General features: G+C 45.9%; 1 protein-coding gene across 1 annotated transcript in view; it reads right to left on the bottom strand.

The window, feature by feature from the left end:
* Positions 1-4,957: 4,957 nt before the first annotated feature.
* Positions 4,958-24,601, bottom strand: part of LOC144492683 (11-beta-hydroxysteroid dehydrogenase type 2-like) — a 76,978-nt gene continuing 57,334 nt past the window's right edge. Inside the window, exons 4-5 of the mRNA XM_078210993.1 lie at positions 11,016-11,153; positions 4,958-8,817 (exon numbers count right to left, since the gene is read on the bottom strand). Of these exons, the coding sequence (XP_078067119.1) occupies positions 8,465-8,817; positions 11,016-11,153 (491 nt within the window). The 3' untranslated portion in view covers positions 4,958-8,464. The remainder of the gene's footprint in view (positions 8,818-11,015; positions 11,154-24,601) is intronic.

Here is a 24,601-nt window from a genome sequence, read left to right on the forward strand (position 1 = left end):
AAGATCAAAACGGACTCCAATGGAAGTCAAAGATACATATATATTTGTTAAAACATCAAGGTCAAGATCACCAAACACCAGGAAAACAACACACAATGCCTTATGCTCTATAAGACTACAGCTATGGAAGGAATACTAAAACAGGCACAACGGGAATGCTTACTTTACACAAGTTTACCAGTGTCTTAAACTCTGAAAGGTGCATGCAAAAGCCCCTCCCCCCTCCCCAAAGCCTCATCCACTATGATGATCTCGGGAACTTCGTGAATTACCGGAGGATACTCACAATCCTAGTTTAAATTGCTCAGTGGGCTTCGGGCTGCGTGCTGGAGACGAATGAGAGGCAGGCAGGAACAGGAGGAGAGAGAGAGACCAGAGCTTGCTTGTCCCTTTTTAAAACCTGAACCAGTGATTCTGTCACACAAAACAGTTTCTGATCATTGGTCAGTGCACAGTGCAGAATCCCAATTGGAATTGAAACCACCCTCCCCATATACCTTTGCCCAGCATGAATCTAACTATAGGTCCCTTTCAGGCACAGAAACATTAAATTAAACTCACCTAAAATTATACTTTATTTCTAATGTTTACCCATACAAATATAAATCCTGAAAATTACTTCTGTTTTCCAAACAACTTTCTGAACTTAACATGAATGTTCATTATGTAACAAGATGTACTTTGCACCCTCAACTTTCTTTGCACATTCTTACACATGTTCATGCCAAAATAACCCTCCTATCCAACAAAGCTTAGTTTTTCATTTATATGTCACACCTTATTCACACAATTTTTCAGGTATTAGGGGGGTGATTCTCCCATCCCGCCATGTTAATTTTTTAGTGTGGCAGGCCAGGAGAATCGTGTGTCGGCTGATTCGCAGAATTCACGCATGCGTTCCCGACACACGCGAATCTCCCAGTGCCGGATATCCAGACCACGCTGGAAACGGGCAGGAACAGCAGGTACGTCATTTTAATCTATTTTTAATCTTATTTAAATGTGATTATCAGGCCCAGGACCGAAGTCTCCTGTTCCACTGGCATCTCTCCCAGCCCGCCAGTACAATTTCATTCTGGCAGGGTTTCAAGTAGCTCCCCACTTTCGGAGAACTAGCAGGATGACCCCTCTGGAGTGAAGGGGGGGCAGTTAGGGCCCCCCAGGGGGTCGGGCGGTGGGGAGTGGTGCTCCTGGACATGGACACCCTGACAGTGGCAGCCTGTGCCCCCTGGCACTGCCCAAGGGGCAAAGTGCCCATATCCAGGAGGCACCTTGGCACTGCCCACCAGGGACAGTGCCAAGGGGGCGGGGCCTAGGTGGTGATTGGTGGGGTGGGGGATCCCGCTGCCACTCTGCATTGGGATCGATCAGGGCTGGAGAGAGGCCAGCGGGCTGGGAATGGTGGTCTGCCTCCCATGGGGGGGGGGGGGGGGGGGGGCGCGAGGATCTGCTGGGGTGAATCGTCACTGCTGGGGGGGTGGCTGAGGTGCTCCTGGATGGGAGAGGGGTCAGGGCTAGCCCAGGAATGCTCGTGGGAGCTGCGGTTGGGCCATGGGGGTGTCGGGAGGGGGAGCACTTGCGGGGGTTCTGGGTTGGCCAGCGATCGAGCTGGCCAGCAAAGTGCAATCTGATCATTATGCATGCGCAGAGTTCTGGAACTGTCATAGACTCTGTTGTGAATAGGCTCCCCCTCCCCCCTCCGCCCTCCCCCTCCCCCCACTCCGCCCTCCCCCCACTCCGCCCTCCCCCCACTCCCCCTCCCCCCACTCCCCCTCCCCCTCCCCCCACTCCCCCTCCCCTCCCTCCCTCCCCTCCCCCTCACCCCCCACCACTGAGCTTTAATGATATTCACGATTGTGACCTCTGCATTGCACAGAGTGGGGAGATTCGAGTCTGAACTCTCACTGAAAAAACAATCATGATTTACATCAGTCTTCTCAAAATTTCAGCAGTTAGAACTTTTTTGGGAGAATAGCCCCCTAGATCTTTTTAGCCAGCTCACACATTACTTCCAATAGTAAATAGGTAAACTGTGATCAGACACACCAATCTCTGAAACCAAGTGCCAGATGCCACCCAATTCAATCTTTGTGAATCAGAAGCTTGTCACATTGTGAGCCAACTCTCACTGAAATTCTGACTTTCTCACGAATGTTTCAATCACCATTTTTGATTAACATACTTTGAAATCTTCTCCCACACAAGGCTTTCTTGTAGGTGCCTCCACCAAGGATCCATATCCAAGATTTCCAAGATGCCTGATGGCATCTATCCTCGACTGCTCAGGGAGACGAGAGATGAAATTGCTGGGCCTCTGACGGAAATCTTTGTCGCTTCTTTGGACACGGGTGAGGTCCCTCAGGATTGGAGGATAGCGAATGTGGTCCCGTTGTTTAAGAAGGGTAGCAGGGATAACCCAGGAAATTATAGGTCGGTGAGCTTGACGTCCGTGGTAGGGAAGTTGTTGGAGAGGATTCTTAGAGACAGGATGTATGTGCATTTAGAACGGAACAATCTCATTAGTGACAGACAGCATGGTTTTGTAAGAGGGAGGTCGTGCCTTACAAATTTGGTGGAGTTTTTTGAGGAAGTGACAAAAACGGTTGATGAAGGAAGGGCCGTGGATGTCGTCTATATGGATTTCAGTAAGGCATTTGACAAAGTCCCACATGGCAGGTTGGTTAAGAAGGTTAAGGCTCATGGGATACAAGGAGAAGTGGCTAGATGGGTGGAGAACTGGCTTGGCCATAGGAGACAGAGGGTAGTGGTTGAAGGGTATTTTTCCGGCTGGAGATCTGTGACCAGTGGTGTTCCGCAGGGCTCTGTACTGGGACCTCTGCTATTTGTGATATATATAAATGATTTGGAAGAAGGTGTAACTGGTGTAATCAGCAAGTTTGCGGATGACACGAAGATGGCTGGACTTGCGGATAGCGAAGAGCATTGTCGGGCAATACAGCAGGATATAGATAGGCTGGAAAATTGGGCGGAGGGGTGGCAGATGGAGTTTAATCCGGATAAATGCGAAGTGATGCATTTTGGAAGAAATATGTAGGGAGGAGTTATACAATAAATGGCAGAGTCATCAGGAGTATAGAAACACAGAGGGACCTAGGTGTGCAAGTCCACAAATCCTTGAAGGTGGCAACACAGGTGGAGAAGGTGGTGAAGAAGGCATATGGTATGCTTGCCTTTATAGGACGGGGTATAGAGTATAAAAGCTGGAGTCTGATGATGCAGCTGTATAGAACGCTGGTTAGGCCACATTTGGAGTACTGCATCCAGTTCTGGTCGCCGCACTACCAGAAGGACATGGAGGCGTTAGAGAGAGTGCAGAGAAGGTTTACCAGGTTGTTGCCTGGTATGGAGGGTCTTAGCTATGAGGAAAGATTGGGTAAACTGGGGTTGTTCTCCCTGGAAAGACGGAGAATGAGGGGAGATCTAATAGAGGTGTACAAGATTATGAAGGGTATAGATAGGGTGAACAGTGGGAAGCTTTTTCCCAGGTCGGAGGTGACGATCACGAGGGGTCACGGGCTCAAGCTGAGAGGGGCGAAGTATAACTCAGATATCAGAGGGACGTTTTTTACACAGAGGGTGGTGGGGGCCTGGAATGCGCTGCCAAGTAGGGTGGTGGAGGCAGGCATGCTGACATCGTTTAAGACTTACCTGGATAGTCACATGAGCAGCCTGGGAATGGAGGGATACAAACGATTGGTCTAGTTGGACCAAGGAGCGGCATAGGCTTGGAGGGCCGAAGGGCCTGTTTCCTGTGCTGTACTGTTCTTTGTTCTATCCTTTCAGTACTCCTCTGCCTTGGATTTCCATGTGCATTTAAGCTTCCACGCAATTTCTCAGGTATTTAACCACACTAATAGAACACCACCCCTTCATAGGCTGTATTGGGGTTTTACCAACCTTAGGACTACCTCAGATGTTTGTCTTCTCCCTAGCCAACTTTACCAGGTGTACACCTTTCAGCTCTGTCTTTAACTGGGAACTTCTCTCTGCCTCTTTCTTTAACTTCAGTGAACAATATCTTTTCCCCACTTGGTTCCAGTTTTTTCTCCTTGTACTGCTTCCAGGTCAAAGGTCATCATACCCTGGAAGGGTTCTGTTACCTGCCATACCAGTGTTCCTTCTGAAGCTGCTGATATCACCACCAATTTCCATTGTCATTTTCATCTTCTGCTGTGTGATGGTTTTGCACAGGCAGTCAATTTATTCTGGAAATCCTGAGGGGTTGGGGCGGAGTTATCCACATAGTCCCTAATGATTTCATCATGAGAGGTACTGTTTCAAGCTACTAATGGGGTGTTTAGCAACCCTGGTTGTAACATTATCACACCTGTTTTCCGCTTCCATTTGTATTTGACCAAGGGGTTTTTGACTCCTTGGCACCAGTCTTTTATCCCTCACAAAAAAGGAGTGCAGAAAGCATCAAAATGAAAGCATCTTCCAGAATATCAGACATTGAACTGCTTGATTCTGTGCTGCTGGTTGCATACTCTGCCTATGCTGAGATTTATTTATAAAATATTTGAGGGTAGAGACTTGTGCCTCGAACCCAAACATGGCCCTCTGATTCTGGAAGAGACAGCAATTCTTCCAAATGGTGTTGCTCACTCATTGCTGGAGTTGGCCATACTGAAAGCAAGGATATTATTGGTTCTCCCGGATAACACTTCACCCCTCTCTCTGGTATATCTATAGCCATCAAACTGGCTCCCATTTCTCCCTCAAAGCATAATGCTTAGGATTGAAGGCTCACCATGAACGTTATGGCTACTGGTAATGCGGTATTGATGTTCTATGTTGTGTAGGGGCCTTCAGAAGGGCACATCTCTGTCATAATCTCATTGCTAAGCCTCCTCAGACACATCTCCACTTCTATTAGCAGGTATCCCTGTGTCTAGTTTATACATATATATATATTTATAGCAGAATAGACCATAGGTGTCATCTGTTATCACAGGCAGCTTTTTCCCGCTTCTTGCTGATCCTCTTATGACAAGTTACTGGAGCACTGGGTGTAGTTTCTGTGGTAGCCAAAATAAAGTTTCTGCTGCCAGCACTTTTTAGGTCTAGACTTTATAATTTTTATTAAGCATCAAACTGTCTGTGTGCAACAATAACTTGTAAAAGAATGGTTCACAAAGAGCCTGGAGGATTTTTATAAACATTTATAGTTAGCCTTTGATTTTTATTTTTCCAAAGCGGGATATCTTTAATCTTTACATCTTCATGTTCTACAATAAAGCCTGTTTCGTAATGTAGCCAAATCCATTCTAATCACAGATAAGCCTAGAAGTATTGAAGGCAGTGTGCTCGCAAAGCTTTGTTTTCAAACCAGCTAAATTTAATAGAATAAAGCAAGATTAATGCACAGGAATTGATTTATATTACTGCTCATTTTCACTGGGAAACCTCGGTGAAAAGGTCAAGACTCAGAGCTGGTCAACAACCAATGTTGAGAAATGTCTAAATAAAGGTCAATTTGGATACAAGTCGCATACAAACATATCCAAAAGCATAATGAAATGTGACTCTGTGGTTAGGCTTTTTAACTTTGTCCAAATAGTGTTCCAGCAGGTTTGGGAGTATAGTTTCCCCCAGAGCAGTATCAGGGGAGTGAGCCAGGAGAATGCCAGCTGTCTGGAAGTCTCACTGGGAAACCCAATCCTGTTCGAGGGCTGAGATTCTTTTTACCAAGCTGGCAGGTTGTGTCATGAAACCAAGCGCCCAAGGGCCCCTGTCAACTCGCGACCACTGCAAGATCCGACAGTTATCTTGTCAGAACGGATCTATTTGTTCTCTTGCATCTTTGGGTTACCCGAAAGACCCAGTTCAAGCCCCATCACCAATTTTCGTTAGACATCCATCCACTGGAGTGGCCAAAAATGAGCTGAAAGATTGTGAATAACCTGTCCCACCTCATTACTTTTATTATGTGGCTACTTCTAACACAAGTCCAGTGCCACAACCTCAGGAATTCCCAGGTCATCTCAGTCCACTGTGAATGGAGACCTGAGATATTGGGGGGAATTTTTCATCCCGCCCACCACGCGAATCGTAGCAGGCGGGACCATGTAAAGGTCTGTTGACCTCGGGCGGGATTTTCTTTGATTTGATTTATTGTCACATGTATTGGTATACAGCGAAAAGTATTGTTTCTTGTGCACTATGCAGACAAAGCATACTGTTCACAGAGAAGGAAGGAGAGTGCAAAATGTAGTGTTACAGTCATAGCTGTTGTCGTTGTTGTTCGTCCATCGTCATCGATGAGGACCTCGACACCATTAGTCATTATGAGGCTGGATGCGGTGTGTCCGAAGATGACTGATCAGGCCAATTCGGGCACGGAATGTCTTGGCACATATTGGGCAAACCTGTGTAGGCGCTGTAGTTGTTGCACTGGTGGCTCTGGACTTGAGCAGCTCACGCTTAAGTTGTGCTTCAGCATTGCACCTTGCTTCATAAGCTTGACAGCCCTTGCGGATGAGGCAGCGCCAGCTAGGGCGGTTTTATGCCAGCACTTCCCAGGTGGTCGTGTCTATGTCAAGCGACTTCAGGGAGGCCTTGAGTGTGTCTTTGTAACGTTTCTTCTGCCCTCCATGCGAGCGTCTGCCAGCAGAGAGTTCCCCAAAAAGGAGCTGCTTGGGTATGCGCTTATTCGACATACAGATGACATGACCTGCCCACCGGGTCTGCGCTCTCATCAGCAGTGTGTGGACTGATGGGAGACTTGCTCAAGAGAGAACTTCAGTGTCTGGTACTTTGTCTTGCCATCTGATGCATAATATTCTGCAAAGACAAGTCATGTGGAAATGATTGAGCTGTTTTGCATGCCTTCGATACACAGTCCACGTTTCACAGGCATACAGGAGGGTAGTGAGTACCACGGCGCTGTAGACCTTCAGTTTTGTTGCTGGGCTGATTCCTCGATGTTCCCATACAGTGGGATGCAGTCTACCGAAAGCAGAACTTGCCTTTGCTATTCTGCAGTTAACTTCTGTATCAATAGTCACTGCTTGGGAGAGGGTACTGTCAAGATAAGTGAACTGGTCCACTGCCTGTAGTTTCTGCCCTTTGATTGTGATTATGGGTTCTGTGTACGGTGCATGAGGAGCAGGTTGGCGCATGACTTCAGTCTTTTTAATGTTGATGGTGAGTCCAAAGTTATCACAAGCCGTGGAAAATTTGTCCATACCGACTTGCATCTTTGGCTCTGAGCCATCGGCAAAGAGGAAGTCTCTCAGAACAGTCTCCTTCACTTTGTAATAGCTTGAAGTCTCCTCAGGTTGAAGAGCTTCCCATCCACTCTGTACTTAAGGCTGATTCCAGCAACACTATCCTGGAAGGCATCATTCAGCATGGCAGTAAACATCATGCTGAACAGTGTGGGTGCGAGCACACAGCCCTGTTTGACACCATTGGTGAGCTATACAGTCATAGCTAGCGTGTAGAGGAAGGTCAACTGAGTGCGAGATAGATCCATTCAATAGTCTGATGGCAGCAGGGAAGAAGCTGTTCTTGAGTCAGTTGGTATGTGTCCTCAGACTTTTGTATCTTTCTCCTGACAGAAGAAGGTGGAAGAGAGTATGTCCGGGATGTGTGGGGTCCTTAATTATGCTGGCTGCTTTTCCGAGGCAGCGGGAAGTGTAGACAGTCAATGGGTGGGAGGTTGGTTTGAGTGATGGACTGGGCTTCATTCATAACCCTTTGTAGTTTCTTGCAGTCTTGGATTGAGCAGGAGCCATACCAAGCTGTGATACAACCAGAAAGAATGCTTTCTGGTCTTAGGGTGAGCACAGTCAGAAAATGCCGCCCATTGGATCGCCACTTTGTTGTGTTTTCTGCTCTATCTAGAAATGAAGCATTCTCCAGAAGAAGCGAAGAGGAACATGTGCCACCACATTTGCTTATCCTTTTCATAACGCACAGAATCAGTACCAGTGACTTCAAATTGCTTTTATGAAGCATCACTGTTCACTTCTAGCACATACTAACTTATTTTCCACTTTCATTTGGTACAAAGTTACTTACATTTAACATTAATATTCAGCATAACATGAAACTATTCTACTGACCGTCTCCAGTAAAATGACAAAGTACAAGTTTAACAATTTAAAAGCATTACATAGAATATGCAGGCGACACACATTAGAATCATAGAATCCCTCCAGTGCAGAATGAGGCCATTCGGCCCATCGAGTCTGCACCGACCACAATCCCACCCAGGCCCTATTCCCGTAACAACGCATATTTACCCCGCTAATCCCCTGACACTAAGGGCCAATTCGAATGGCCAATCGACCTAATCCACACATCTTTGGACTGTGAGAGAAAACCGCAGCACCCAGAGGAAACCCAAGCAGATACGGGGAGAATGTGCAAACTCCACACAAACAGTGACCCATGGCCGGAATTGAACCTGGGTCCCTGGCGCTGTAAGGCAGGAGTTCTATTGGTTGATGCTATCCTTTTTTGCACCATTTGGCAAGAGCCTGTGTGTAATAAAAACCTGATTAAGAACAGTATCAGTGACCAAAGAAGGCAAATAGTAATAAAGAGTTTTTAGCACATCGATCACAAACTCAGTGGTGTATCTGGGCTTTGGGTTTTGTGCTAACAAAGCAGTGACAATTGTATCGATTACTGGGCCTACATGCTGTCGGAATGAAGGACCAATTGCCATGATCTTTTGCTGTATTTCACCAATGTATTCTTCTCCGTAGTCATGTAGAAGCTCTGGAGCGAGGCCTTCCATGAGTTTTTTATGTTGTTGCTCCCAGAAGTTGACATTTCCAACTTGAGCTTTAAACACAAAATGTGAAAAAAACATTGACATTCTTTACCTTGTCTTTTGTCAGTTAACAACTGGGATTTTACATGTGCACAACTTCTGAAGAACAAATTCAGTGACGTATTGAGCAAATCTGGGTGTAGTATTTGTAGTCTAAGCAAGCAAACCTAAACAAGATAGCCTTTCTTTATTGGTGCCTTATTATACTCAGAGCTAAGCTCCCTTTGATTTTTAAGGTTTTTTTGAGCAATTTATATCTATATTATTAATTTAGATAGATACTTGATCACTTGTTCCCCAACTACCCCTTCCTGCCCCAGTGCTCACCACTTTGCACAAGCATCATTCAATGTCCCTTCAAACTGCCTATTCTCACAGCCTTAATCAATCCACCCTTTACCACCCATATCATCCCTAAAGTCTCTGAGCATATTGAATCTATTCAATGCCACTTATCCTAAGATTCAATTTTCAAAACCTTTCAATCCAGCTTGTTACCTGCACACACCACGAAGACACTCCAGTCAAAATCACCAATGACATTCTCATTATTTATGCCCTACTTAACTTTGATGCCATGTTCAACATGGCCGATAGCTCTGTTGTCAACTGCCACTTCTCCTCCATGTTCTACCTTGTGGGGCTGTTCCCACTTGGCTCCATTCTGACTTGCTCCGATGTAGCTATTATTTTAAAACAGTTGCTGTTCTTGTACCTTCATCTCTATTGTTTCTAAAGTTTTAGTTTTGCCTTCCCCTATCCTCATTTGCGCATTGTATTGAGGTAGCAACCTCCAATTCTCCACCATCATCCATCTCAAGTCAAGAATGAGTCAGAACCTTCTCCAACAACAAGTTATGTTTATCTAACATCTTTAATGCAATAAAGCATCTCAAGGAGCTTCACATGAGTTTTATAAATCAAAATTGGACACCGGGCCACATAAGACAATTTTAGGACAGATGGCCAAAAGATTGGCCAAAGATGTACATTTTAAGGAGGGTCTAAGAGAGGTGGATAGTCAAAGAGGTGTGGGGAGGAAATTAGGACCTAGACAAGTGAAGGCATGGCCACCAATTGTGGTGGAATTAAAATCAGAGATATTCAACATGTCAGAATTAGGTGAGCACAGATATCTTGGATGGTTTTGGAGCCAGAGTGAATTACAAAGATAGGAGGGGCAAGGATATAGAGAGATCTGAAAACAAGGAGGAGAATTTTAAAATCAAGATGTTACTTGACTGGAAGCCAGTGTAGATCAGTGAGCTCAGATATGATAGGTGAACAGGACCTGGTATAGGAAAGGACATCATCAGCATAATGTTGGATGATCTCATGTTTACAGAGGTTAGAATGTGGGAGGCCAGCCAGGAGTGCATTGGAATAATCAAGAGGTAACATTGGCATAAAAGAGGGTTTTAACAGCAGATAAGTTGAGCCAGAGTTAAAGTTGGGCCATGTTATGGATGTGGAAATAGGTGATCTTGTTGTTGCCACGGAAATGTGATCAGAAGTTAATGACTCGGTCAAAATGGCATCAAGGTTGCAAACAGTTTGGTCTTGTTCAGACAGCTATCAAGGAAAGGGATGTAGTCGGTAACTAGGGAACAGAGATTGGAGCTGGAACCAAAGACAATGGCTTCAGTTTTCTCTATATTTAATTGGATGAAATTAAATATTGGGAGAATCATAGCATTTTATTTGGCTCCAGAGAAAACTCCATCCTTTCACCTCTGACTCGTGCTTCTTCAAACTCTTGCTCAAAAGGTTTTTCAAGCTCCATTACACATATTCACCCACCGCCTGTATCTTGGTTTACTGGTGGCAGCCACTGACACTCCCTCCATCAGAATTCGAAATATTCTTACTTGTTTAGAAATTCCTTTAAGGTTTCACCTTTCTCTAATTCAGTCTTCCTTCACAGTCCTGCTCACCACCTCCACTGGTGTAAGAGCTTGCAACCACCATAGCCATATGTCTGCAACCACCTCCCCACACACCTTTGCCAGGGTATCTTTAAAAGTCTCTTCATCGTGAATGTGCTCTTGATAATTCCCTTTAATTTTTTTTTTACAAGTCTCTCAGTGCCCATTCATTCCTATGCGAAATACCTTGGGATACTGTATTTATGATGTTCTGGACACTTTATGAATACAATTTATTGTTGTTAACTCCATATGTTGTTCTAATTAAACTCAGAGCATCTTACCCGTTTTGGTGGCACCAGGTTGGATGATGGATACTTGTACTTCCCAAGCTTTCATCTCTTGACGCAAAATATCAGAAAAAAACTCCAGGGCTGCTTTGGATGCTCCATATGCTGACATGCATCCGAATGGCAGTTCTCCTGTGAATCAGGTCAGTTAGGAGATCATTAGCAAGGCGTGTATGCGTTTAATTCATTCTCAAATGAATCCAAGAATCATCAACAAATAGGCACTGAGTGAGACAGAAAGATCCTTTGATGCATTAGAGTATTTTTACTTATTTTGATATTGAACATTATTTCTTAGTGCAGCTCTCCCAATTTAACGTGAGTGTGTTTTGTTATATTGTACCACTATACATTGCTTTTATATTTATGCTTTGGACCTATTCAACTCTTCTGTTGGTAATAAATAAAGAAGACTGGGCTGCCATATTTTTTAAAAATAAATTACAAAGCTATGTTATTGTCGACCTCATGGTGACCAGTCATTTAACATCTCCACTCACTCCTCAGCCATTTTGTGCTATTAGATATTCTGGGGCAGGGTGGGGTGGAATGGGGGATGGGTGGATTCTAAACATATTCTCACCTTGTCATTGATTTTCTGTAAGATGGTGTTGAAGTACCCCCGCTGCGTACTATCAGGCAACTTCTCAACCCGAGTGTGAATACTACTGAGAGCCTCCTAACCCCCTGCCAATCTACAGCCCACCCCCCACCACTAGTGCCTCCAGTACAGCATCTGTTACCCTGGAACCTTCTCTCTGCACTGGTATTCACTTTGCCATGGTTGAAATTGCAGCAATATTTTTCAGTGCAACTCCCCATAAAGAAGAAGTCTCATGCTGCTGGGCAGTTTTCTGGCTCCAGCCTGCACGACTCCTGCCAGGAGTTTTACAAAGGCCTTGTGGTATTTATGATACTTTTCAGTCAGTTGCTGAGGTGAGAGGATGCTGAAAGCATGACTGAACCATATGGCTGGATCTGAATTTACTCTGACAGTAACAATCCTTACCCATAGCCATCACACATTGGAGAATTGCTTCAATGTCAATGAAATTTACACACATGATTTTCTGGTATATGTGCCAGCTGTGTCTCCGTTGGCAGTCCTCTTGCTTTTGGCTCAGAAAGTTCAAATCCCGCTCCAGGGCATGACTACATCAATTAAGACTGAAATTCCAGAGCAGTAATGAGGGAGTGCTGCACTATCGGAGATGCCATCTTTCAGACGAGACCTTAAACCGAGGCTCAATCTGCCTGCTCGGGTGGATGTATATGATCCAATAGCACTATTTCAAAGAATGGGACAGTTATCCCTGGTGGCCAAATATTCTTCTCCCCTTTGTCCTGGCAAATATTTATCCTTCAATCAACATCCCAAAACAGAATATCTGATCATTAACACACCTCTGCTTTGGGAGTTTGCTGTGTACATATTGGCTGCTGTACTTTTTACATTACAACAATGACTACACTTCAAAAAGCACTCTGAGACATCAGGTGCTTTAGAGAAACACTGTTTAAGGCAAGTCTTCATTTTTATATCTTTCGATGACAGTAAGACACACACAAACTGTTATGACTGAGAAGGGGTGAACTGGTTCCCTTCTATTTAACTTCCTAAATTGGTCACAGCAAGGATTTAAGATTCTCTTTTCCCAAATCAGAATGCATATAATTATTGAAGCTGTGTGCAATAAGGATCCAATCACACAAGGTTCTCCTGAGTCAAAGGAAGATCACATTTATTCACTCATAACCTGAAAAATAAAAACATGAGGTCATTCAGCCCTCATGCAGTCATTAGGACACAGACGCACATGCGCACGCACTTGCACACACACATGTATGCGCACACACACGCATGCACGCACACACACACACATATATCAGAATATACAATTAAGTGGGGTCCTTTGGTTGTCCTTGAGGTGTAGATCTTCAACATTGTAGCCGATTTTGGTCAGCTGGTTTGTTTGAGATTTCAATTCACTGATAGGTTTCTGGTAGATTTGGCTTCTCAAACTGATTGACAGATTTATTCCAAAAAAGAGAGATGGAGAGAGTGATCAGCCCTCAGCTTGTTTCCTCCACTGAAGGCTTCTGGACACTGTCTCATTTACAACCGGCGGCACGGTAGCACAGTGATTAGCACTGCTGCTTCTCAGCTCCAGGGACCTGGGTTCGAATCCCGGCTCGGGTCGCTGTCTGTGTGGAGTTTGCACATTCTCCCTGTGTCTGCGTGGGTTTCCTCCGGGTGCTCCGGTTTCCTCCCACAGTCCAAAGATGTGCGGGTTAGGTTGATGGGCCATTCTAAATTGCCCCTTAGTGTCCCGGGATGCATAGGTTAGTGGGTAAATATGTAGGGATATGTGGATAGGGCCTGGGTGGGATTGTGGTTGGTGCAGACTCGATGGGCCAAATGGCCTCTTTCTGCACTGTGGGATTCTATGATCCTTAGCGACTAGCAGCCTTGCCTTGGAAATACACAGTGGGTGAAGTATTTCAGGCGGTTTTGGCTGGGTCGATCTGTGGCAGCCCGTATTTCAAAATCCAGTACTTTACAATTTTAACGTCTCTTGCAGAGGCAGTTAAAAGTTTTGATGAGTGTCTATATGACAGGAAATGTCTCTCCTCACATTCCCCTGAGGTGATTTGTTTGTTTCTCACCTTCATCTTTGAATGTGGCCTTGCATTTTGAAGCAGTTTGCCTGTCTCGGTTCAAGTTGCAGAAAGTCCAGCGAGTTGAAAGATGAAAAATCATATTTTCAAAAACAAAGAGCCTCGTAACAGCACAAACAAACAAAATTTAGATTTGACTGCAATTTCACAGCAGATATTTTTGACCGGCTCCAAACTCCATAAATACCTGGCACTAAGGTGGTCTTGGCTCCACTGTTGCTGACACCCTGATCTATATTTGTGTCACCTGAATCCCACCACCACTATTCCCTCACTGGCCTCCTGTATTCCTGCACAAACTCCAATTTGTACGAGTCCTACTTCTCCATCACACAACTCCTCGCTGACATCTACTGGTGCTCTGTCACCAACACGCTGAATTAAAAATCCTTATCTCTGTCTACAAGTCCTTCCCTGGTCTTAGCCCATCTTAACCCACACCTTCCTCCAGCCTTGTGACCCAACCCCCTCCCCACCCTGTTCTACTTTGCCTCCGCCTTTTAGGATATAGGATTACATGGAATTTATCACACAGAACAGGTTGTTCAGCCCAATTGGTCTATGCTGATATTCAAGCTTCCTATGAGCTAATTCTCACTCTACTTCATCTAACCCCCTACACAAGATCCTTCCATTTGTTTCTCTTTCATAGACATCTCTAGCTTTCCTTTAAATGCATCAACATCGTTTTCAGTTTGTAACTAACTAACTGGAACTGTCTCCCGAAATATCTTCATCATGCCACTACATAACGCAAATGTTGATGAATACTCGGGTGAATGACCAGGGTATGTAATAGGGGCAAAGTCAACAGCACCTAATGACAAAGATTGATGCATGAGATTGGTAGGTACTGTTTGGACACTGACTCTGGTCAGATGGGCTGCAATAACTATTGCTGATTCTGTGCTCCTCTGTAAGATACATGAAGTTCTGATATCAGTTAGGTAACTACAATGATTGTTGTGTCTGTCTCTTTAAAACAGCAGAGAAAAAAGGGTCATCCGTCTTGAGGGACCAATGAGAATTGAGAGCGAATGATCACCCCAAACAGTGGAGTCCTTTCTCAGGCAGAGTATATTGGGCAGCCATGTAGTCAACATGTAAAGGCTGGAGCTCTGCCCAGGCAACCCATGGGCTGCAATACCCTGTACCTGATTTCTTTTTCTCAATAAATAACTTTTGTTCCTAATGAAGGGTCATACGTTCACGAGGGGTCATAGGTTCAAGGTGAGGGGGGGGGGGGGGGGGGAGGTTTAACATGGATATCAGAAGGACGTATTTTACACAGAGGGTGGTGGGGGCCTGGAATGCGCTGCCGGGCAAGGTGGTGGAGGCGGACACACTGGGAATGTTTAAGACTTATCTAGATAGCCACATGAACGGAGTGGGAGTGGAGGGATACAAAAGAATGGTCTAGTTTGGACCAGGGAGCGGCGCGGGCTTGGAGGGCCGAAGGGTCTGTTCCTGCGCTGTATTGTTCTTTGTTCTTTGAAGCCTCAAGAGTCTTGATGTCACCAGAGGAGTGCCACGCTATTACAGAAACCATTTATTTAATGGAACCTAATATTTAATAGTCAAATGTATTATAATGGAACTTTTCAATCGGTAAAATATTTTAATTACCCAATAAAATTGGCCCATCAGCTGTGTGTACTTCAAAAGTAATAAAGTGTTATAGCCCAAAGGCCAAGATCATTCTGAATGTCAACACCATCAACTTTCAATAAGCAAATACCGACAAATTAAATGGCCTTTAACAAGATGATTCAATGCCAATCGTAGGACCACTCAAGATCCCAAACTTGGAGCAGTTCCTGTGCTTTTGGCCTTGTAAAAATATAATTTGTATTTAGTATTGTGAGGTGTTTGGGGATAAAAGACAGGATGAGTAATATAATCCAAATTAATAAATTGGACACATCTTAACATACGGCAAAAATCACAAAAACAGATGGCATTTGAAATGAGATTTCAAGTGGAGGCCCATTTTACTTTCTGTGCTAACTACATTTGTTATTATTCAGGGACGGGATAATAAACCTCCCTCACCTGATGTGAATGGGCCATGTGGGGGTTAAAGTATGGGCAAAGCATTTCCTTCCCTATTAGTGCCAAGTCCTTTTTTAAAACTCATTCATTGGGAGGGAGGATGGGCATTACTGACAAGGCCAGCATTTTCTGCCCCTTCCTAATTGCCCTTGAGAACAATTAAGAGTTAACTACATTGCTGTGGGTCTGAAGTTACACAGATAAGGATGGAATATTTACTTCCCCAAAAAGGACATTAGTGAACCAGACTGGTTTATACAACCATTAATGATAATTTCATGGCTACCATTACTGATTTCAATTCAATTCCTGATGTTTTCTAATTAATTGAATTTATTACTTTATTGAAATTAAATTCCACCAGCTGCCACGGTGGAAATTCAACATGTCCCGAGAGCATTAGCCTGGCAGCCTCTGGATTACTAGTTCAGTGACATTACCAATTTACCACTATCTCCTGACAGCCAGCATTTTAACTCCTGGGTTTCAGGAATCATGTGAGACAATGTAAGCACCTTTAACTCAATGGTTGGGATTCTCTCAAAACAAAACAAAGTGCCCAATGGATGGAGAAATGGGAGCATTTCCCACCCGTTTTTTGGGTGTACTTACCACAGGCACATGCTCACTAGCCCCCGCTGTTGCCGGTCTCCCAAGCGCTGGTCTCCTGCCACCCCCCCCATTACTGGCCTTCCTGATCCACACCCCACCCCCTCCCAAGGTCACTGGTCTACCGGATCCAACCCCTCCCTGGTCAGCCCCGATCTCCCCTCTCCCTGGTGGCCAGACCCGATCCCCCTCCGATGGCCAGACCCAACCGTCACCCCCCCCCCCCCCCTCCGATGGCCAGCCCTGACCCCGCCCCCTGCGAGTGTCAGCCCTGACCCTCCCCACCGATGGCCAGCTCCGATCGCCCTCCTCCCTCCCTCCCTTTTCCACCAATTGAACTTGCAGAGTGGCAGCGGACCCCCACCCCACCGATGATCGCTCCCCCCTATAGGCCCTGACCCCAGAATGCCCCCCCAATCTGGCCCTGCCCCCTTGGCACTGCAGTTGTAAATCCTGTCGGGGGGGGGGGGGGGGGGGGGGGCGGGTGCAGGTGTGTGGTGGAGCCGCTCGGAGAATACCGTCCCGGGCCCACTAATCATATGGAAATGACATTTCAATATGATAATCAGCTCTGCACCAATTTATGGCATGGAGCCGATTGTGCTAAAAAAAAGCGCTTGGGAGACTCGCGACCAACTGTTGTATCTCGGGCCAGGAGAATCCCAGTCAACACTACTTCCAAAGACAGTTCTCAAGAGCAATAGCAAAACGTCATGTGACTAATTGCTTCCTCAAAAGAGATAAGTTTTAAAGGGAATCTTAAAGAAGACAGAGAGAGGGAGAGATAGAGAGGGAGAAGAGGGAGAGATAGAGAGGGAGAAGTTGCAGCGAGACATAGATAGAATGCAAGACTGGGCGGAGAAGTGGCAGATGGACTTCAACCCGGATAAGTGTGTAGTGATCCATTTTGGCAGATCCAATGGGATGAAGCAGCAGTATAATATGAAGGGTACCATTCTTAGCAGTGTAGAGGATCAGAAGGACCTTGGGGTCCGGGTCCATAGGACTCTTAAATCGGCCTCGCAGGTGGAGGGTGCGGTCAAGAAGGCGTACGGCGTACTAGCCTTCATTAATCGAGGGATTGAGTTTAGGAGTCGGGAGATAATGCTGCAGCTTTATAGGACCCTGGTTAGACCCCACTTGGAGTACTGCGCGCAGTTCTGGTCACCTCATTACAGGTAAGATGTTGAAGCCATTGAAAGGGTGCAGAGGAGATTTACAAGGATGTTGCCTGGATTGGGGGGCATGCCTTATGAGGATAGGTTGAGGGAGCTTGGTCTCTTCTCCCTGGAGAGACGAAGGATGAGAGGTGACCTGATAGAGGTTTACAAGATGTTGAGAGGTCTGGATAGGGTAGACTCTCAGAGGCTATTTCCAAGGGCTGAAATGGTTGCTACGAGAGGACACAGGTTTAAGGTGCTGGGGGGTAGGTACAGAGGAGATGTCAGGGGTAAGTTTTTCACTCAGAGGGTGGTGGGTGAGTGGAATCGGCTGACGTCGGTGGTGGTGGAGGCAAACTCGTTGGGGTCTTTTAAGAGACTTCTGGATGAGTACATGGGATTTAATGGGATTGAGGGCTATAGATAGGCCTAGAGGTAGGGATATGATCGGCGCAACTTGTGGGCCGAAGGGCCTGTTTGTGCTGTGGCTTTCTATGTTCTATGTTCTATGTTAAGAGAGAGGGGTGGAGAGGGCTAGGGAGGGAACTCCAAAGGTTAGGGCCAACGGTGGAATGAGTAAAATTGGGAATGCTTTGTCCCTTTCACTGTCATGGGGACGCGATGGCCTAGTGGTATTATCGATAGACCGGATTGACGATTGGCTGTCAGACAGAAGGCAGAGAGTTGGGATAAAAGGTTCTTTCTCAGAATGGCAACCGGTGACAAGTGGTGTCCCGCAGGGTTCAGTGTTGGGGCCACAGCTGTTCTCTTTATATATTAACGATCTAGATGACAGGACTGGGAGCATTCTGGCCAAGTTTGCCGATGATACAAAGATAGGTGGAGGGGCAGGTAGTATTGAGGAGGTGGGGAGGCTGCAGAAAGATTTAGACAGTTTAGGAGAGTGGTCCAAGAAGTGGCTGATGAAATTCAACGTGGGCAAGTGCGAGGTCGTACACTTTGGAAAAAAGAATAGAGGCATGGACTATTTTCTAAACGGTGACAAAATTCATAATGCTAAAGTGCAAAGGGACTTGGGAGTCCTAGTCCAGGATTCTCTAAAGGTAAACTTGCAGGTTGAGTCCGTAATTAAGAAAGCAAATGTAATGTTGTCATTTATCTCAAGAGGCTTGGAATACAAAAGCAGGGATGTACTTCTGAGGCTTTATAAAGCACTGGTTAGGCCCCATTTGGAGTACTGTGAGCAATTTTGGGCCCCACACCTCAGGAAGGACATACTGGCACTGGAGCGGGTCCAGCGGAGATTCACACGGATGATCCCAGGAATGGTAGGCCTGACATACGATGAACGTCTGAGGATCGTGGGATTATATTCATTGGAGTTTAGGAGGTTGAGGGGAGATCTGATAGAAACTTACAAGATAATGAACGGCTTAGATAGGATGGACGTAGGGAAGTTGTTTCCATTAACAGGGGAGACTAGGACGCGGGGGCACAGCCTTAGAATAAAAGGGAGTCACTTTAGAACAGAGATGAGGAGAAATTTCTTCAGCCAGAGAGTGGTGGGTCTGTGGAATTCATTGCCACAGAGGGCTGTGGAGGCCGAGACGTTGAGCGTCTTCAAGACAGAAATTGATAAATTCTTGATTTCTCGAGGAATTAAGGGCTATGGGGAGAGAGCGGGTAAATGGAGTTGAAATCAACCATGATTGAATGGTGGAGTGGACTCGATGGGCCGAATGGCCTTACTTCCGCTCCTATGTCTTATGGTCTTATGGTCTTATTAATCCAGAAACTCTGATAACTTTGGGGATTCGAATCCCATCACAGCAGAAGGTGGAATTTGAATTCAATAAAATGTATCTGGAATTAAGAATCTACTGATGACCATTGTCGATTGGTCCCATCTGGTCCTTTAAGGAAGGAAATCTGCCTCCTCACTTAGTCTGGCCTACATGTGACTCCAGACCCACAGCAACGTGGTTGACTTTCAACAAAGAATGGGCACAAAATGCTGGCCAGCCAATGTCGCCTATGTCACGTGAATGAATAATAAAAGGTCAGACTGATGGAAGGTGAGGATATGGTAGAGGGGCTGGGGAATGCACTAGAAGCTGGAAGGAATGAGTGTCTACGGTCAAATAAATACTGGGCATGTAGGAGTGACTCCATTATGGGTCATCAAGTGTGGGCCGCTCTTGGTGTTGCTGCAGGTCTGGCCCATTCCTCACTCCTGTGCTGTGGCGATCACCCAAGCCATTTACCCGGAAGACAAAAATGGACTGTGTTCACAGGGACACAATGCACAAACTTCTAGATAAAAATGGAAAAAACAGACCCAACATCACCCTCATCCTGATGGCCATGTTTGTGTGCAGCTGCATTAAGCTGCATGAAGATCTTCGGTACACAAACTCAGTCATCACAATATGCTGAGGTTCTACCTGTTCCCAGTGTTGTGAAACATGGGTCTGGCCACATTGGCGCAGAACAATCCAAGTAATTAGACCATGCTGTACCTGTCCTCATGGAAATGTTTATGCAGAGACCTTTGACCACAAGTCCATGGGGCAATGGTATAACACCCTTAAGGTCCTACGGGAAAAGGAGATGGTGAATCCTGTTGGATGGTTCACTGAGCAGACTGTCAGTCATTTTGGCAGAATGCCTCATCACCAGAACTTTCAAATAAGCATCAAGACTTAGTTTAGCTGGTGACAAGAAAGGTCCTCCCCATCAGATCCTTCCTACATGCCCAGAGTCTCTGCCCATCCACACGTTGCCCTCGAGACCATTGTTCACCTTGTTCTGGAATGAGCCTTTGCCAAGGAGGTTTGGAAAGAGATACTGGTGGTTTCCCGAGGTTTATCCCGAGCAGCTGCGTGATGCAGAACTCCATGTTTTCCAGGCTGTTTCAAGGGACGCACACCGAGACAAATATCAATGGCGGCTGGAAGATCATCACGCCAGTGAAAGATGTCCTTTGGTCAGCCCGAAACTTGTTGTACTTCCAACGCAAAGAGTTGTCCACGACCAAATATTTCAGGCTGGCACATTCCAAGATCTAGGACTACATGCTGAGGGGCATTGGAGCAACTTTTAGATGGGTTATGCATGAAGGATATTATTGGCAAAAAAAGATTAAAATTGAGAATGGGTAAAATTCCAGAATTGCAAGTTTTGTTGCTTGGGGAGGTGTCAGGTGTGAGTTACAGGGTTCATAGAAATCATAGAAACCCTACAGCACAGAAAGAGGTCATTCGGCCCATCGAGTCTGCACCGACCACAATCCCACCCAGACCCTACCCCCATATATTTTACCCACTAATCCCTCTAACCTACGCATCTCAGGACATTAAGGGCAATTTTTAGCATGGCCAATCAACCTATCCCGCACATCTTTGGACTGATAGGTAGATTGAGAGGGATTTGAAAACAGGAATGATAATTTTAAATTCTAAACATTGCTGAGCTGACAACGAATACTGGTCAGTAAGCACTGAGGTGATGTTGTACATGTTGAGATACGAGTGGACAAGGGCCTCATTAAACCTTCAAAATTCAGGGTGCAGTAAGGTAACTCCAGCTCTGGGCTCTGTAAGAAATCTGTAGGCTTCCAATCTCCTCCTCTCAGTCGTAATCACCTTGGACCCGTCACTCCATCCGGAGCTGCCTACTGCAACGCAATTTTCAGCGCCTACTCAACAAGTTATATAATTCCTGACAGCTTCAGGTGGCTGAATTGAAAAGTTAAAAGAAGACCTGACAGTTAAAATGGCCTGCGCCAATGCCACCAAACATACCACACTCTCAGCCCATAAACTATTCCTTTCTTTGCCGTAGCATACAATTCAAAAGCCAGCCTAACTTTGGCGGGTGAATTCTGCCAACGGGCTGACTATAGTACCTGAAATTCGACTTGGTTTGACTTCAGCAATCTCACTTAGTGGTCACAAAGATAGCCAGCGTGGGAATAGAACAAAGTTGTGACTGGCTGCAGATTGATTGGGTGATGCCAGGACTGCACAATGCTGCAACTATTAAAATAACATAACCAATCTGCTCACTGCAGTCACTAGATCTAAGAGAAAACCCAGGCTGGCCCCATTGAATGTGTGGAAGGGCATCTGTCTGATGAAACCAGTGCCAAGACTAGTGAATTAGCCAGAGTCAGCTCACCTTCAAAGTTCTCGGTGGGTTCTGGCAGGATGGGGAGCTGGGCTCAGCGGTAGCACTCTTGCTTCTGAAAAATAGATTGTGGGTTCAAATCCCACTCCAGACACTTGCACACACAAATTGAAGCTTACCCTTCTGTGCCGTGCTGAGGGAATGCTGCACTGTTGGAGGTGTCACCTCTCAACTCAAGCCCTCTTTTCCCTCTCAGCTGCATATAAAAGATCCCAGGGCAATATTTTTAATAGGAATTCACTTCAAAAATATTTTTGAGGCCTGGAGAGTCCTAACCTGTTAAGAGTCTCCTGCTCTGGGACAGGTGCACTCTTCTTGGCCTGACCTGCTGGAGTTCATGGGGTCACAGACATAGGGGACTTGGGAGCGGCAGGAGACCCTTGGATTGAGCTACGTGAATGCCCCAGGGTGTCTGGCTGATGCCTTTTCTCCCTTTGGGTGCCCTGTCCCCTTGTTGCCAAGCCACTGCTGTGACGTACCTATTGCTAGAGTAATAATGTGTAGTTCTGAGTGCAGATCCGGCGGAAACTGTTTTCCTGGGTCTCCAAGATAGCCGCCACCCTTCCAATGGAGACTTTGAGGCGCTTGCATGCGGAAACCATGACTTCAGACAGAACGTGGACAGACTCCTCCATTCTCTGTTCCTGTCTGCTGAAGGCCTCTGATAACTCAGCCAGGGGAACATCAGGTAGTCTCTGCAACTCCAACATTTTTCTCATGGTTCATTCCAGAGACTCACCATTGGATTCTGCAGGGGCATGGTCTCCAGCAGTCCGAATGTCACAAACCTCGGCTGCCACTGCCTCCGCCTGCTGTGGACACATGTCGGTGAGATCACCAGATTGTGAACCTGAGCCTACCCTGGAACTAGGATCCACTGATGTGAGCGTGAAGAGTGTAGGTGAAAAGCACAACAGCACTTCATCAGAAAGATCTTCTGCCTCCACTTCGGAGGTGGTCTAGGGACTGGGACTGAGGCACTTGTCAAAGCTCTTCCTTCGCCTTTTCTTGCTGGAATAGAGAGAAGACATAATTAGTGATTGACTGGGCAGACTCCAACATTAAAGGTCACTGTCCGTATGTGGGCCGCTTGTGGCCAATGTACACCAGATTAATTCTCACTGGTCTGTTGGTGGAGATTGATCTTGCCTTTTGCACAGCTGATATTCCATTTGTTGATCATGTTTGAAAACACTGTGGACTCTATAACCTTTAGACTGCATGATACCCTCATGAATATGAGAGTTTGGAGTGAGTAGAAGTTCCACTTACCCTGACAGAGCGCATCAGATCATTCTTTTCTTGCACTGCAGGGTGGTCCTTTTATGTTGCTGACAGGTACTGACTTCCCGAGTGACCTCCTCCCTGGCCAGTGTGGTCAGGTGGGAGGACCTCCTTCTCCCATCCCAAGGAAAGAGGGCCTGCCATCTTTCCTGGACACCTGGAGGAGAATTCACAGAGAGGCCTCGCTGAACTGTGGAACGGAGGGTTTTGTCCTTGTTGGCGCCTCAGTGAAGTAGAACCTAACAACACACCAGGTCTGCAGTGAGTGAATGTCTGTGTGGGTGCCATTTAAACATAACCCCAGAACCTTTGACCCCATGAGGTAAAGGTTGGGTGGACGAATCCCTGGCCACACCACCACGAGATTTGGCGAACTCCTCACGGACGTAAAATTAATGAGCTGAAAAGTAGAAAATCAGACGGATTAACCCGACTCACTGCCCAGTGGGAATCATGCCAACTTTCCCACCTGACCCCGCACTTAGTCTCCAGAATGCAAAATTCTGACCATAATCTCTGCAGGAGAAACTTCTCAACGCCAATCTTAATTTGCCATACACTAGTTTGAGCTTAACTCCCCTTTGACCTATCGTCCAGCTTTTTGTAATTAAACTACTGCATTGGCAGTAAACTGGGTGATTTAAGTCTTCATTGCTAACTTCTGGTGCAACATTGCTCAAGAATTAGCTTTCTACAGGAGCTCACACGCTCAGGATAACAAGTCCCTGCAAACAGAGCTTAAAAGTTACCTCCATTAAATTTTGCTACGGCTTCATTGATTGAGTGTTTTGTGTTAAATTCGAACATATAGAGTCCAAGATGCTGCAGCCATCATTGGCTATTTCAGAGCAACATGAGCAAGAGTCAGACAGGGGGTTTAGGAGGCACGCTGCCAACAGAATAGGGCTGCCAACTGTGATCAAATGTATTCCTGAAATTTGCATCACGTGACTTGCCCCCATGCTCCAGCTATTAGTCGGCCAACACATCCACCTTTGTGACTCACTGCTTTCCTATGCCAATTGGAAAGCAACGTATTCATTGCCCAATCAGATGATGCTTGACTGTCAGCCAAAGAGTCTTTTTGCCTTCCATTTTCAATGTTCTTATATCTGGTAGAGAAATATTCAAAGAAAATGACAAAATAGAATCCTTTTTTAATGCCCCGATGAATTTCCTCCAGGATTGCACACCGCCATGTCCCCTGGAGAGTGATCTTCAATTCCTGGAGACTCCTGGCCACTCCTGATAACCCTACAAACTATCCAGGTCATGGATCTATGGAATAGTGAGGGGGTCAGCGAACTGATGGTGCGAGAACAGTGCATGGTGGGTGTTAAGTGAATTGTGCTCATCTGGTCCACAAAAGTCAGCAGGGTCAGTCAACCATGATCACTTCATTTTAAAGCAGAAATTTGGGATGCTCAAGCAATAGGTCAAAAAATCAGGCAGAATTAATTTCCTGCAGAAAAACATTGGCAGAACATGTCACACAGTGTCTCCATGAGCAGAGTGCTCTCTGGGAGTCTGGGTGACGAGCAACTGTCAGGCCTGAAATAGGAGGAGGATCATGGGTGCACAGTAACATCCACCATTGGACCAAAACTCACATTTTAAGGAATAACCTTTTGACTTTGTGCTTCTTGG

This window comes from Mustelus asterias, chromosome 4 (assembly GCF_964213995.1).
Source record: "Mustelus asterias chromosome 4, sMusAst1.hap1.1, whole genome shotgun sequence".
Classification (NCBI taxonomy): domain Eukaryota; kingdom Metazoa; phylum Chordata; class Chondrichthyes; order Carcharhiniformes; family Triakidae; genus Mustelus; species Mustelus asterias.